Here is a 17,376-nt window from a genome sequence, read left to right on the forward strand (position 1 = left end):
GTGATATTGTTGGGGATGGTTACTCTGGCGGTGATTTGGACGAAGCGGTGCATTTTATGTTTGGGGTCTTTGTTTGTCGCTTTGTCTCTAATTTAAGGCTTGCATTTAAGGCTGCACTTCCGACACTGTGGTCAGCAGCACTGGAGCACCACAAGGCATGGTACTCTCCCCTGTCTTGTTCACCCTCTACACCTCTGACTTCCAGCACAACTCTGAGCTCTGCCACATGCAGAAATAGTCAGATGACACTGTGATCGTTGGCTGTGTCAGGAATGGACAGGAGGGGGAGTACAGGAACCTGGTGGAGGACTTTGTGAGATGGTGGTGGACTTTCGGAGGATCAGGCCACACCTGCAACCTGTGTCCATCGAGGGGGTCGACGTGGAGGTGGTCAGATCCTACAAATATCTGGGGCTGCAGCTGGACGACAAGCTGGACTGGACTGCAAACATGGACACTCTTCATAAGAAAGGGCAGAGTCGTTTGTACTGGACTCCCTGGTGACAGTAGCAGAGAGAAGGACCCTTGACAAACTGTTATCACCATGAATCATGAACTATAGGCTACAACTGCATTGCTTTTCTTTTGTGAAGACATATACAGGCTGAATTTACTTCTTCTTTTTTGTTTCCCATGAACTTGTTTATAGCCTTTTGTTGTATTGATTATTACATATGCTTATGATTATGTCATCCAGTGTCACACTCAGATTCCTTGCAGTCTGAGTCGGGGAAACAACCGAGGTGTTGATGTTGATAGTAAGGTCTTGGTTGAGAGAGCTCTTCCCTGGAAGGAAAAGCAGTTTGGTCTTGTTGAGGTTGAGTTTCAAGTGGTGTGCAGACATCCACTGAGAGATTTGTGTCTCCTGTGTTTAAGACCATCTGCGTAGCTGTGGTAGGATGGAGACAGCCGCTCAACTGTCAGAGCGGGAGACACACGACCAAAATGAATATATATACGTTTTTACTTTTGTTACAAAGTACCTTACCTTACCTTATTTGGATTGTTTGCTAACATGTATATCATCTATTGCTGCTTTAACAGTTTTGTTATTGATGTAATAAAATAAGAATGTCAGTCAATCTCATTCTTCATGGTTTAGGATTGTTGGGTACCATGAAGGGGACCTTTTAGGGGGAGAATAAGAATATGTGTATTTATTAATGTGTGTTGGAAGCCATACTTTTTGTTTTACTCCGTCTACTCAGCACTATCTCTTTTTTAGCACATCATCCATCTCCCTCCTCCCCTTCATCTTTCCTTTCCCTATATCGCTTCACCATCCTGTGTTTGAAGTAATCGGGTCTCAACAGATAGACTAGCTGTGAGGAGCGCTAAGTGAAGTTAAAGAGAGGAGGCAGGAGGAGGTGGGAGGCAGGGGAAAGATGGAAAGTGCTAATTGCTCCCTTCTCACATCTTCAAAGATGAAACTGATGTGAAACAGTTTGGAGTTACTGTTATTCCAGAGGGGTTTGCTCACATTAAAGCGTGCAGAAATTATGTTATTACACCAGGCATGGCGTTAGTGCAACCTTGGAGTGCTGTGTCGGCAGTAAACTTAAATGTATACATGGGCATTCTGAATAATGGTCAGCTGTTTTTCTTCTTCATCACACATTTACCCTTTAGTTTAACTAAAATGACTTAATATCATTTCTTAGCAGCCCATGTGTGTGCTCCGAGTAGCTTTCACATGAAAAAAATGACACTAGATGAAATGTGATACATTATTACAGCTGTTTTATTTATATTTCATCTTTAACACCCCTCCATCCTTTCATGCTCTGCATACTATAGGGTGAGTCACTGTTACAGCAGTGTGCATCCGCACAAGACAGTACTCTGAAAATCTCCAAATCCGTCAGCTTCCTTGCTAAAAATAAATGTAGCCTATTTATTTTTTATGCCGATCTTATACATAGGCCGACATCTGTTGGTTCAGAATCATGTTAGGTCCTGCCTTGCACATTTACCCTGTATGAATCCCTCAATTTAAGCGAAAAAGTAATATGAAATGTGCTAATTCTATTTTAGATGATAAAGAAAAGTTGCATTTCATTCATGCGCCTCTGAGCTCAGTTGTTGTTTTGTAGTGTTTTCAGAGACATCACAGAGCAGAATGCAATGCAGACAGAGGACATGCAATGTTTTCAGAAAGAGCTGCGAGTCACTTTCTCTTCACTGGAAAAGGTTTCCCCGTGTTGCTCTCTCCGCCTTCACATAAAACCCAAAGCGGAAATAATAAGTTCACAGCGTGGTTCTCAGGGCTCTTCAGGCTCATGTGGGTACATCTGGGGAGGCACAAAGGAGATTAATGGATCACCAGTTAAGAAAATGATAAACCATCATCACAGATGTAATATCAGAGTAAAAAGGCATATGTTCCCTTTAATAGCTGCAAGTTACTGTGAAGTCAAACCTTCAGGTTTCCTTTAAAATAGGCTTTTTAGGATTTCCATTCCAGTTTCATTGTTGACTACTGGTGGTAACATCAAGTGCAGTTTAAAAATGTGGTTTATCAAAATGATTTCTCTGTGTACATCCTTTTACATTTATGATGCCGCTGACTGTATTGAGGGCACATGTGTGTTGTTTTTGCTGCATTCAGTGGAGATGGGAATTCCCTCGAAGCACTTAGTTCTTAACTGTTTAGGACTTTGTGTGTGGACTTTTCAAGAATATCTTTTGACATTTTTATTATTCATGACCATATTCATAAAGCCGATCTAAAAACAACTAAAATAAAAAACTAAATCAACAATAAATTAATTATGAATGAGGTCAAAGAGGAAACAAATTGCATCATGCCAGAAAGTCCACATATGATAGCATTTATCTCTGTAACTAGTTAGCAGTGGCCTTGTCTTACAATAATCCCCGATGCTGCATGTGCATGTTGGTTTGATGTGCTTCATTTCTGTTCTGTCACATAAGGTTTGGGTTTTGATCAAGTAACTGTTTCTGACAGAAGTAAATCAATTTAATTACTTTTATCCTTTTTCTGTGTGTGTGTGTGTGTGTGTGTGTGTGTGTGTGTGTGTGTGTGTGTGTGTGTGTGTGTTTGTGTATGTGTGTGTGTGTGTGTGTGTGTGTGTGTGTGTGTGTGTGTGTGTGTGTGTGTGTATATTACAGATCTATCGGCGCTGCTGGCTGGTTTTCAAGAAGTCATCTAGCAAAGGACCTCGTCGTCTGGAGAAATACCCTGACGAGAAGTCTGCCTACATCAGAGCCTTTCCCAAGGTAGCTTTGTGTGTGTGTGTGTGTGTGTGTGTGTGTGTGTGTGTGTGTGTGTGTGTGTGTGTGTGTGTGTGTGTGTGTGTGTGTGTGTGTGTGTGTGTGTGACAGGTATCCTCTGTTCTCCAGGAAAGAAAACAAAGCCAAAGAGTTGACAGGCAGACACTGACAGTGATGAAAGCAGTCAGCCTTCACATTAAAATCAAATCTGATTCTTTTACTTATGAGCTCAGCGAGAATCAACAATCCTTCTTTTCTTTTTCTTGACTCTCTCTCTCTCTCTCTCTCTCTCAGAACTGACGCATACTTCATTCTTCATCTTATTCACTTCTCCTTCACTTGACCTTCTACTTGCACTGCTTCATTTAATGTTATTTAACGTTAACGTCTACGTTGTAGAGTGACTTTACTGTATTTTTATATTCTTTTTCCAGTGTTTTGAATGTGTTTTATTTTGAAGGTTTCCCTTTTGTACTAAACAAAAGTTTTATTCCATACAAACCAAAGAACTGACTAATCCTTGAAAGTGCTCCAACTTCAAGTCACCTCAATGAAGAGAGAATTACTTGATGCTGAAATATAAGCATATATATATATATATATATATATATATATATATATATATATATATATATACTCCTCACACTCTAAAGCTGCAGTTGGTAACTTTATTAAAAATACCCTTTTGTCATATTGGCTGAAACTGTCATTATATCCTGACAGTAGTGCAGGACACGGAGCATCTGTGAAAACTTCCTGTTCCTCTGCTTCCCCCTAGTGGTTCTAATGTCTAGATTCCACGGCGACCAAAGGAAAACAAGCAATCTAACGAAGTGTCAATCACTGCTCCAGAACCCAGATCAAACTGCCAAATAAGGCAGTGCCGATCAAATATTGATCAAAATTCTGTTGCAGCATTGACTATTTGCTCTGGCCAGTTCGACTGTTTATAACATGGTGGTCAGGTCACAAACTTTTTTATTTGAATTTTTATAGGAAATAGATTCACAATAAGTGATTGATACTGCCATAGAGTCTCCTCAAATCTGATTGGTTGTTTCCCTTCGGGCGCGGTGGGATCTTATAAATGAATTTATTACCACTAAGGGAGGCAGAGGAACACAGATTATATGTCTCATGCACTACTGTCAAGATATAGTGATACATCAAATATGACAAAAACATTTTAGTTTCCAACTGAAGCTTTAATTTAACTCTATCATTTATTATTTTCCACATCACCATGTTGATGAATGTGATATTTTGGGGAATCTCCCGGTTACTCAGTTACTCCTCTACAACGAACCATCACATTTGATCCTCCTTTCCACCTGTATAGTCACTATTTCATCTTAAACATAGCAGATTTTTGTCATCACTTTAATCAAACAATAATATATAACATAATCAGCCTTGATAATCACTTTTTTAACCATTTTGCCTTCAACTTGTTACCTAGGTGACAGAGATTAGCAACGTGAAGAATATCACACGGTTGCCTCGAGATACCAAGCGGCAGGCAGTGGCTATTGTGTTTACAGACGACACCTCACGCACCTTCACCTGTGAATCAGGTAATGTATGGACACACACACACACACACACACACACACACAAACAGACTGACAGCTCTGTGTTGTCAGGACTTCACCCTGAACTCACCTTGAACACTCACCACATCACAAAACACATCCTTTATCTTCTAGTCTCGTGATTGTATCGATACCACTTTCGCTCACAAACCGTGTGTGTGACACGGATAATGAACACAAGTGTATCCATCCATCCATCGTCTACCGCTTATCCAGGGTCGGGTCGCGGGGCCAGCAGCTCCAGTAGGGAACCCCAAACTTCCCTTTACCGGGCTACATTCCCATGCCAGTGAGGAGATATAATCTCTCCACCGAGTCCTGGGTCTTCCCCGGGGTCTCCTCCCAGCTGGTCATGCCTGGAACACCTCCCTAGGAAGGCACCCAGGTGGCATCCTTACTAGATGCCCAAATCACCTTAACTGGCTCCTTTCAATGCAAAGGACCAGCGGCTCTACTCCGAGTCTCTCACGGATGGCTGAGCTTCACCCCCTATCTCTAAGTCTGAGAAAACCCATTTTGGCCGCTTGTACCCACGTTCTTGTTCTTTCGGTCATGACCCAACCTTCATGACCATATGTGTGGGTAGGAACGAAGATCGCCCGGTAGATCGAGAGCTTAGCCTTCTGGCTCAGCTCTCTTTTCGTCACAACGGTGTGGTAAAGCATATGCAATACCGCCCCCACTGCTCCGATTCTCGGGCTAATCTCTCGCTCCATCGTCCCCTCACTCACGAACAAAACCCCAAGGACTAATTCCCTACCCGGAGTAGGCAATCCACCAGTTTCCTGCTGAGAGCTGAAGGTCACAGACCGATGATGCCATCAGGACCACATCATCTGCAAAGAGCAGCGGTAAGATCCTCAGGCCACCGAACTGCAACCTCTCTCCTCCACGACTATGGCTCGATATCCTGTAAATAAATATCACATACAGGATTGGTGATAAAGCGCAGCCCTGGCGGAGGCCAACATCCACTGGGTACGAGTCCGACTTACTGCCTAGTATCTGGACACAACTCTCGCTTTGAACATACAGGGATTAGATGGCCCTCAGAAGTCACCCCCACTCCACACTCCCGCAGTACCTCCCAGAGTATCACCTGGGGGACCCGGTTATACGCCTTCTCGAGATCCACAAAACACATGTAGACAGGTTGGGCGTACTCCAAGGTACCCTCCAGGATACTTACGAGAGTTAAGAGTTGGTCCGTTTTTCCACGGCTAGGGCGGAATCCGCATTGTTCTTCTTCAATTTGAGGTTTGACTATCGGCCGAACCCTCCTTTCCAGCACCTTGGAGTAGACTTTACCAGCGAGGCTGAGAAGTGTGATACCCCTGTATCACACTCTCTGGTCCCCCTTTTTGAATAGGGGAACCACCACCCCGGTCTGCCACACCCTAGGCACTTTTCCAGACTTCCACACAATGTTGACAAGGCATGTCAACCAAAACCCTCCACACCCAAAGCCTTCAGTATTTCTAGACAGATCTCATCAACCCTTGGGGCCTTGCCACTGTGGAGTTGTTTGACTACCTCAGTGACCTCCACTTGGGAAGTTGACGATGGTCCCCCATGAGCTTCCAGCTCTGCCTCTACCATAGAGAGCGTGTTAGTCAGATTCAGGAGATCCTCAAAGTGCTCCTTCCACGGCGCGATAACCTTTTCAGTCAGCAGGGTAACACCCTTGCTCGACTCAGCTTGGATGGTTCCCCACTTCCCCCTCCTGAGTTACTGTTCCTCCTAATCACGCCTCTCCAAGTGTCTCCATCGTTTCCAACGTGCGTGTTGAAGTCTCCCAGCAAAACTACAGAGTCCCCTACTGGAGCTCCATACAGGACTCCTTTCAGGGTCTCCAAGAAGGCCGAATACTCCAAACTGCTGTTCGGTGCATAGGCACAGACAACAGTCAGAGTTTTCCCTCCCAAAACCCGTAGGCGCAGGGTGGTCACCAGGCACCAGGCGCTCGCTGTCGGGCACTGCCTCTAGGCCAGGCTCCTGACGGAAGCCCCAGGCTTCCTCCGGGACATTGTTTGGCCATCAGGAACTGTTTGCACCCAGCAGATAAAACAGTTTTCAGGGTATCGTCAGTTTCTAAACACCTGCCTGTATAGAAGGCCGACATTTGACTCCTTGTTCTTCTCACTCTCTCTGTCTCTCTCTCACTGTCTCTCTCTCTGTCTTTCTCTGTCTCTCTGTCTTTCTCTCTCCCTCTCTCCCTCTCTCACTCTCCCACTCTATCACTCTCTCTCTCTTCTCTTCTCTCTCTCTCTCTCTCTCTCTCTCTCTCTCTCTCTCTCTCTCTCTCTCTCTCTCTCTCTCTCTCTCTCTCTCTCTCTACAGAGCTTGAAGCAGAGGACTGGTTTAAGACGCTGTCAATTGAGTGTCTGGGCACACGGCTCAATGACATTAGTATGGGGGAGCCTGATCTCCTGGCTGCTGGAGTGCAGTGTGAACACACAGGTAATTCATACTGAAACACACAAAATCAAACATGCAGAGTAAAAGTGTCCATCTCTAAGTTTTAAGCTTCTACTGCCGCCACTCCAGATCTGCGGTTTAGGGATCTCATCCTTGTTTCATTGGTGGTATTGGTGGTTCATCTGTGGCCATTTTCAACATAGTTTCCTATGAGCCTCCCGTCAACCGCAGAAACTCTAACAAAGCCTCATGGGTGCTGAATTTGATGACAGCAATCTTCTACTGCCGTTAGAATACTCTAACAAGGTTTTCAAAAGTTACTGTCCAGTACATTAGTAGACAAAGCTGTAGACATGGGACTTGGACTGAAGTCAGACTGGAGTTACAAAAATTAGGATTTGAGACTTGACTTACTACTACTACTATGATTCTGGACTCCTCAAAGACTTGACTTGAGACCTGAGAGCAATAATATTTAAAATCCTGAAACAGCACCAATTAAATAAGACAGCAGCAGGTGAGCATTGCATAGCCCCACACCTTGAACTTTGTTCGGCATCTCCACAAAAAGGAATTGGCTATGTATATAACACAATTAGTCAAACAGAAATAATAAAATGTTTAAATGTCATTTTAATAGACAGCATTCCAAGACCTGAAAGGAAAGGAATGACTTGCAACTTACTTATGAAGATTTGGGACGTGACTTGGTGTTTTGTTTTAACATTAAAGCATGTGAACATACAATTTTGCAATATTATTATATAAAATTGTTATAGTGAACATGTTCACAAAAAAATTGCCTATTTCACATCCAGCAAACACAAAGGTCAAAACATCATTATCATTATTTGGGTGTTTGTGTCTACCTGATGAATGTAAATCCAACATTCACTCTGCTCTTAGCTGCTAAAGGTTCACCAGCTAGTCGCTAAATATGTCATTTGGTGCTTGGCATGTTGTGTATGAAGGATTTGTAATGAAAACAGCTGAAATAAAACAGTAAAGATGTGGGCCGTAAAAAAACAAAATAATAAACTGAGAGACACTAAAGCGCTCCGTAGAGCTGAGAGGAACTGTAGAGCTGGATTATAATCCTCTGTGGGTTTGTCACCTACAAACAACCCTTTTCACATTATACATAGTCATTTGACCCATATCTTAAGTAAATATATTGATTTAAGCATCTTTAAAAGCAGTACTGAATGGTTAGGGCCCAAATTAGCCACACAGAAGTCTAAGGTCATCTGGGACAAATCTACTTCCTGTCCCCAGATTCAAAACTAAACTTGGAGAAGCAGCATTGAGTTTTATACAGTTTATACAGTATATAGTTTACTATCTGAAACTTGAGGTCTGCTCTAACTGTCAGTAACTTAGATCAGGCTAACAGTTTTCTTTTTATTACCTTCAATTTTGGATTTATTCAAATCTTACACTGCACTGTAACTGGGCTCCAATTTAATTCTCACATGTAATCTGTTTTATTGACTTAAACTACACTGTCAATAAATCTCTGACATTGTTCCTGTTATTTCTTGGTCTCCTCAGAACGCTTCAACGTGTTCCTCCTCCCCTGTCCCAACCTGGACATCTATGGGGAGTGCATGATGCAGATAACCCACGAGAACATTTACCTGTGGGACATTCACAACCCTCGCACCAAGCTAGTCACCTGGCCACTCTGCTCCCTGCGGCGCTACGGACGTGACGCTACCCGCTTCACCTTCGAAGCCGGCCGGTGAGACCTGGAATGAGAAGGCTGGGTGGGGGAGGGGGAGATGTTAGATTGCTGACTGTCCCCAGATAGATGCAGGTTATGTACATCATGGGTTGCCACACACATACAAAATTAGAGACCACACATTATTTGTTAGAGCAGTGTGTATTTACACAGTAAGATGAAACGCTCCTTTATTGGAACTCCCAACCAAAGTGTGTTTGTTCTTGTCAAGTCTTGTCTTGTTGTTATGGTCAGTCCAAGGATACCTGTGTGTGTGTGTGTGTGTGTGTGTGTGTGTGTGTGTGTGTGTGTGTGTGTGTGTGTGTGTGTGTGTGTGTGTGTGTGTGTGTGTGTGTGTGTGTGCGTTTTAAAACAAATCCTTTTCCCACGTCGATACATAAAGTGTTGATGATGACATCACCAAAACTGTCCATTTCACTTGCATTTTTCCGTCACAATTTTCGTCCTGAATGGCTTTAAAACTTACAATACCTCTTTGTTTCCATTATATTTTATATTCTTATCAGGATGAAATTGCATATAGATCAGAGGACACTGAATCACTCCCTAAAATCCCTCATTGATCCACATCTATAAGAAGGAGCATTGGGTTACAGTTATACTGTATTGGTCATTATGTTAGCCAGTGCAGTTTAGTACACTGGCTTCATACTGAGTTGCTGTTGTGTGTAGGATGTGTGACAGCGGTGAAGGCCTCTACACCTTCCAGACCAGAGAGGGGGAGCAGATCTACCAGAGGGTTCACTCCTCTACACTGGCTATCGCAGAGCAGCACAAGAAGGTCCTGCTGGAGATGGAGAAAAACAGCAGGGTGAGAGCCTGGATAACACACACACACACACACACACACACACACACACACACACACACACACACACACACACACACGTTTCTGAAAGAGAGTGAATGTTGGCCTGACATTTATCGGGTGGTTAGAAATACGACCCTAAATGAATGCTAATGTTGCTCTGTTTCTGCTGTATGTGTAAATAAGATATACATTTCCTTCTCCCAAGGCCCAAAACTGTTTAAACTAGCCATATTTAGAAGAATTACATTCTAATGCAGTGAAAAACGTTGTACTGTCCCTGATGGTAACAGTGTAGGGGGGTGGGGGTAATGTCCCTGATGGTACATGTGCATCCTGTTTGTGCAACGAGTGATTTACATTCAGCCATGACAGTTCTTTACCAATGATACCGTTTCCAATTTTAATTTGCATTAAAACAGTGTATGATTAATGCTTTTTCAAAAAAGTCCCAGTAGATACTGCTCAGCATCAACCAAAGTTGTTGTTTTGCATCACAGTGGCAGTGACAGCTTTCTTATCTTGTAGAAACACTCCACGCTGTTCTGCTGCTGTATGAGTCAGGCATTGTGAGCGATAGCCTGTTACGTAGTTCAATCACCCAAACAAACATTTTGTTCCTTTAAAATCCATCAGTCGTCAAATTGGTTGTAAAAGGAGAAACATTATATACTCCGACACAAGACTCCTCTGTTTTTATATGTCAGTTGTTGGGCTCATCGCAGTTACTATCTGATCATTATCTGTGTCTCTCTCGATATAAAACTTAAATAATTTCAGTAGGCCTACTTTTTGAACATTTTCAGCACATTTTCCCAACACTGCGATAATACTGATGACCGTGATAATCTTGGTCCTGATGTGACATTTTCACACCGTTTCATCTCTAGTTCAGCAGTGTTACCAAAACACAACATTAAGCTTCCTGTGATAATGCTTTCAGTAGTGTAGTGATAGAAATGCTCAATTCCAGTACATGATACTTGAATTGAAATGACTTATATACAGTCCTCTTTATTAAATTCCTGATGTTGCGTGTTTATGACTCCCAGTTGATGTCTATGGGTTCAGAGCCTGGCTCCTACCCCTGCACCCCCACCGCCATCCTGCCCCGGTCCGTCTACTGGCACCACATCACTGGAAACCAGACAGGCAAGGATCCACACAGACCTGCAGACAGTTTTTATCTTTCTTTTTCTTATAAAGGCATTATATTGTATATTATATGCATAGTTCAAAAGCATCTTATTTCTCAGTCCATTTTTATGTTTTCATGTTATATATACACCCAAATATATACTTTTTACCATCAGGTCAAGACTGAGATAGAAACTGAGATACAGCCTTTTATAGAATTAGCAGAGTGTGTGCTGGGTTACATCAATGGGTGATTCTTACCAATGATGTGATTCACAGCGTCTCATAGAATAAAAGAAGGTCCTTTTGTTTCAGTGTTTCAGTTGATTAACAACTTGTAGCAATCATTTAAAATAACTAAAGATAAAACTTTAAAGTAGTATTCGTCACATTTTTAACGACACAACCACTAAGCTTTACAGATGCTTTATGACTGCTCAATGACGTTACCAAAATGAGAATATTACATCTTCTGGTAACTGTTAGTGCTAGCTACTTTCATTTGAAAAGAGTCACTGCACAGAGCACACTGCATTTTGCTTTACACGGCTTTGTGTCATATCAAGCCTTAATTTCCCCGGCAGATATAATTGTATATTGAAAGCGGGGCTTATAGTAGATAACTAATCTAAAAGCCGATGTGTCATTATTCTACAGCCATTACATTGTGCCATCAACATTCACTTCATAATGATATTCATAATAAGTTAAAGCAACAAACTTGTGGATTGCCATTTAAATATCTCATATTTAGTGTTAAAATAATAGTACAACAGTTTGCACTCATTGGTTTCTTTCTGAGAGTGGGCGATATCAATCTCATGTCTGGGTATTACGTACAGAACTGAAGTCAGGACATAGTTAGCTTAGCAACATTATAGGAAGCAGGGGGAAACAGCTATCCTGGTTCTGTCCAAAGAACATATGAGCACTTCTGAAGCTCATCAATGAGCACAGTGTGTGGTTTGCTACAGTAACAACTATATTTCTGCTCTATCTGCAGGTGATGCTGCAGAAGACGACTTGCTGTCCTCCTGCCTGCCTCCTGACCGCCATGCCACGCTGCCCATGGCAAACACACATGCACAGTCCCAGCCGCACATACACACACACTCCCCAACACACTACCCCACCTACCCTGGACAGTGACACATACACACGGAAGAAGATGTGGACAGACACAAACACACACGTACCCACATGCATGCAGGCACAAACAATTCACACACACTGAAAGAAACACACAGTCCCTCCTCATATTAGTTTCACAGCCCAACGTTACACCTCACAGGAGATGTTGGAGGTGGAAATAACACTGGCCAACAGACCATGCTGAATGCAGAAAGCAGGAGATGAAAACTAAATTCAGCAAAAGACTTCAAGGAGATGGAGCTTCCTTACACGACTGCAGCTCCTACGATTCCACAGTAGACGGGGAATATTTGACGTTTTTCCACACTCAGGATGAGAAACTCTGGCAGATTGGTATATGTTGCCTACTGTTTAAAGTAAGGACTGAAGGCTCTCAGTATGATTTAAACTACCTAGGTTGTATTATATATTGTGCAGTTTCCACCTGTTCTGAATGGCCACTCTCCAAAAGGGTGAAACGCCTTGAAGAACAATTTGTGGGGATTTTTTTGTGTCAATGTCTCGGTTTTGCGGAACACATGAAAAATGATTTTATGATTTTACTATAGTGTACATATATAAAAACATTTTAACAATGAATTTTACGGGTCCATGAATTCTGAATAATTACCTAATCATTTTCACTAGGAAGTTCCATGGAGAGACGTATGTAATTTGGTCCTAATAATAGGGAAAATAGGAATTTCCTTAAAAGAAATGCACAATTGAAAGTCAAGTAAATATTAACATATTAATCATTCATAATTGGACACTTTAGCGACTAAAATCTGTAGAATTGTTGTCAGTATTCATGAGTAAAACCTAGTGCAACAACATGAATGCCTTTAGGGAGAAACTGTCAAAATGTGCATCAATTTCATATTTTGTATGACTTATTCAGAACAGATATAAACACTTTTGCATTGTATTTAATGATACATCATAAAACCTAGTTCATTTGAGGCAAATTAAAGTCTTTTCATATAAACCTATCTTGTTACCAAGCTACCTGGATAGATTTGGAAGATTTTTAAAGTGGAATTTAAAATTCAAATGTTTTAATATAATGTATATACAGTAGACTAGCAATGCTGGATCTGATGTTGTAGCTTGAGTTTCTCATCCCAAGAGTGACACAATTTCCAAATGGCTGCCATGGGATTCACGTCAATAGGGCCCAGTGTGTTACATTGAATACTGCGTGGAGCAGGACTGCATGGTGCCTTAATAGCACCACATGGACTGTGCTATCCTTGGAATTACACTGACTTCTAGGATTCCCTTGTGGAACGTTCCCAGTGTCAGCGGATACATTTGTCTGAAGAACACTTGACAATTGCACTGTCCGCGTCTGGATCATTGCCTTTGATTTTGCTGATAACTGATGTGACTTTGCCGTTACTGGATCTGTTCGCTGTGCTGAGGTTCTGAAACTTTGGAATGAAACTGTGATCGATTCATTTTTATGGATTGGATCCTGTACTCAACTGGATATTCACCCTCAGAGCTTCAGACGTTCTCTGGGATGTATCCTAGTACACCTCCTAGTAGCCACATGCTTCTATTGAGCTATATTTGCACAACCTTTTTATTTTCTTAGGTTATTCAAGGGTTATAAGTGGAAGAGGGCGTTACAGTGTCGAAGGTCAACAGAGAGGGATTTTTTGAAAGCCCATACTGATGATACATTTAGATTGTACCCGCCAATAACTGATATTCAGTGTCTTTACATATGACCCCTTGAATGCCAGATATTATTTTTTTCCTAATAATTTATTTATTACTTAAAATACAAAACACTAAACACTGAAATGGTAAATTCTCTACTGAAACACAAGAGAAGAATAGAAAAACATTGGCATCCACAGACTCTCTAAAGGGCGTAGGTGGAAATGATATGGGGGCATCTCTTCCTCCCAAAGGGTAAGGAATTATTGCAAGGAATATTTGAGCCAACCTGAAGGGCACTTGGACCACTAAAGTACCCTATAATGTGACAACAGGGAAGAAATTAACCATGAAAGAGAAGTCCTGATATTATAACAGTGTAATCAGCAGACATAAGGGTTCCTTTAGCTTCATATATGCGGCCTATTTTAAACCTTTGTGTTGCTTGCACTCAGTCAAACTAGTCTGGGAGACTTGGATTTCAATTCAGTTTTTGCCCATAATTTCTACCAGTAATCTTCTATTTTTCCCTCTTATTGATTGCCGTCGTCAAGGAGGGAAGGAGGAGGGATTGGAGGGGAGGAGGCGAAGAGGAGGAGAATAGCGGAGGAGGAAGGAGGAGAAGGGGAGGGAGGAGCAAGGCAGGCGGGGGGGAAGGGGAGGAGGAGGAAAAGAGGAGGAGAAGAAAGGAGGAGCAGAAGGAGGAGGAGCCGGAGTGTAGGCAAGGAGGAGAAGGCGGAGGCAGACGAATGGAGTAGGAGGAGAGAGGAGAAGGAGGAGCTGAGAAGGAGCTGCAGTCGTGCTTATGGGAGGCGAGAGCTTAGAAGAGGCGCTTCATTGCTGAGTCGCGTGCTCCTTATATTCTTATCTTTTCTTCTCTCCTTCTTCTCCTTCTTCTTCTTCTCCTTCTTCTTCTCCTTCTTCTTCTCCTCCTTCTTCTCCTTCTTCTTCTTCTCCTCCTCCTTCTTCTTCTTCTTCTTCTTCTTCTTCTTCTTCTTCTTCTTCTTCTTCTTCTTCTTCATGCCAGATAAAAACATCTCCGTATTTGGTGAAATTTTGGTTCAATGATGTGGTGGTGCATTCCAAGGACCGGTTGGACCAGTAGGTTTCAGCTAGGTCAGGTGTGAAAGACGCATGTAAGAGGTGGGTTCTGCTCTCAGTTTTAGGCCCAAGCAGAACTATAATTGTGCGTTAACAGTTTTCCCTTTGATCATGTAAATGCAAGGTGTTTTTTGCCCTGTTGCCACGTTCCGACATCTCATTAATGATTTTAGTTAGAACAAGATTCAAATCATGAATAGATAAACATTCCTGAATGTATAAAAATAAGAACCAAATTGTAAGAAATCAGAACTGTCCTTCAATAATGTTTTCATTTACAAGGGGGCGTAGCATTATTAGCATATGAGGAAGTCATAAATGCAGTATTTGGTCAAAATGTATCACAATTAGTGGAGGTCACTGAACCCGTGTACGGGGAAACACATCTGCCTACATTTTCTTGTGGCATTCCAACATGAAGGATTCTTAGGGTCATTTGTTTTCAGCCTTACCATCGTAACCTTAAACTTCACTCCTACCGACCCTGCCTACCCCAAACTGTCTGTTTGACTATTTCAGGAGGCTGTCAGATGAGAAAAACAGAAAAAAAGATCCTGTTGTCTTTCATCATGGCAGCTCTTTGCCTTCTATTACACTTTGTCTCACAAAGAACTTAGCTATTCCTTTAGTTTCACTTTAGAGGTGAGGTAGTGGTGGGAGGAAGATGATTAGCATGCCAGGAAGGACGGGCTGCCAGAACATCATTTCTCAACTGTGTGCTCACATGGGAGATATTCTTTGATTGCTGCCTTTTGATTCTGTCATAAGGGTTTAAGACTGTTAATATGACAGTGGAGACTTTACCACAGCAATGTGACGTCTGGGAACACACCGACCACCTTTACACCATTGTGAAATGCCTCGTATCTGGATTGTGTCTAGATTTGATTAATGCTGGAATCCTTGTACATTTCATGTTTCGTTTTTTTTTTTATGTCATTTTAACATGACAGGGCTAAGCATTTTGTTGGTGTTTACATGATGTAATTTGTGTATTGTGTGTAGATGTGTTTTGTGTGCTTACATACTGTATAACTTGAGTTTTGTACATATAGCTATTTATTTTGTATGGAATGTGTGTGAGTGTGTGTGTGTGTGTGACAGAAAGAGAGAGAAAGAAAGAGCATGACATGAGGGATTATTGGAACATGTGTTCATTGAAACTGCAGGCACCACTTTTTTGTACCTTGTAATGTTGAACAAGCAAATGACAGCCGGTCCACACTTCTTCACACATTCATCAGCACCTGGGAGAGCAACAAGAGCATTTTCCATCCTATCTTCTGCACCGTCCCCTCTCACAGCATGAATCCTTTTGGCCTTAGATTATTCACATTCACATGCCATGCTGCTGTTTTTGTTTGTTTGTTTTGTAAAGAAACTGTATCATCCTACAGAGAGGTGTTTCATAAAGTAGGCTCAGAAAAAGCAGAGTTTATTGTGAAAATTATTGAATGACTTCAACAAACTGAACCAGGAATATGCTGTTTCATAGAGACAACTCAGATCTAATGAAGTCAGACTGTAAATTAAGGCTGGATCAAGAACAGCTCGGTAGTGATTTTGAAACACAGACCTCAAACATCAAGCACAGATAAATCCAACAATGTAAACACGCATATAAAGATACAACTGATGTTTGCAGCAGCAGAGCAACACATTTTAAACAGATAATATTATGAAGAAAAATTCAGTTGAATTAGGCTACAGTACTAGTGTTGTGACATAAAAGCCTTGGTATGGTGAAAGTTTTTAATATCTTTACACTGGCTGTCTGTCTCCAGTGTTTTGATAGCGAGTGTTTCTGGGTATGTGTTTCATTTCTTTAATTTGCACAAGAGAACATGGTGAAAAAGCTACTTTCACTAAAGCTACAGCTGTGGGTCAAACATGTTACCTTTGATTACATTGCATTACTCGAACAGCCTAAAGCTAAACAAGGTTAGACTCTAAGACTAAGAGAACAGTGCTTTGAGATTATTGATAATGTCAGTATGCTTTGAAAGCTCACAATAACAATGTTAACCTGTATTCATTTCCATTTTTACCAGCTTAGTTTAGCATGTTAGTATGCTAACATGTGCTAATCAGCACCAAAGTACAGCTGATGCCGATGGAATGCTATTTATTTTGCAGATATTTAGTCATAAACCAAAGTATTGGACCTATTTACATTTTGACCTGATGATGGTGCTGAAAATTCAGAGATGATCAAATTTGTAACAGTATGAATATGAACGTCTCTACCAAATTTCCTTGCAATCCCTCCACTATTTGATACTTCACTCTAAACCACAAATGTCCACCTGCAGGTGGCACTAGAGAGGCTCACCAAAGTTAGTGTGATACATCACCTGTGAACTATGAATGTCCAGAACACATTTTGTGTCAATCCATCCAACAGATTTTGAGCTACTCTACTGAATAAGTGAAACGTTGACCTGCTGGTGGAAAAGATGAAAAAGGATCACAGGAATAATAAATGTCTGTGTGAAATGTCATGGTAATCCATCCAATATTTGTTGAGTTACTTCTGTCTGGAC

General features: G+C 41.7%; 1 protein-coding gene across 3 annotated transcripts in view; it reads left to right on the forward strand.

The window, feature by feature from the left end:
• The window catches only part of dok4 (docking protein 4), a 64,821-nt gene extending 50,583 nt beyond the window's left edge, over nt 1–14,238 (forward strand). For all 3 annotated transcript variants that reach the window (XM_029454859.1, XM_029454850.1, XM_029454868.1), the window contains 7 exons: nt 3,133–3,240; nt 4,694–4,808; nt 7,167–7,286; nt 8,796–8,985; nt 9,661–9,799; nt 10,849–10,948; nt 11,937–14,238. In XM_029454859.1, the coding sequence (XP_029310719.1) occupies nt 3,133–3,240; nt 4,694–4,808; nt 7,167–7,286; nt 8,796–8,985; nt 9,661–9,799; nt 10,849–10,948; nt 11,937–12,082 (918 nt within the window). In that variant the 3' untranslated portion in view covers nt 12,083–14,238. The remainder of the gene's footprint in view (nt 1–3,132; nt 3,241–4,693; nt 4,809–7,166; nt 7,287–8,795; nt 8,986–9,660; nt 9,800–10,848; nt 10,949–11,936) is intronic.
• The last annotated feature ends 3,138 nt before the right edge of the window (nt 14,239–17,376 follow it).

This window comes from Cottoperca gobio, chromosome 3, assembly GCF_900634415.1.
Source record: "Cottoperca gobio chromosome 3, fCotGob3.1, whole genome shotgun sequence".
NCBI lineage: Eukaryota > Metazoa > Chordata > Actinopteri > Perciformes > Bovichtidae > Cottoperca > Cottoperca gobio.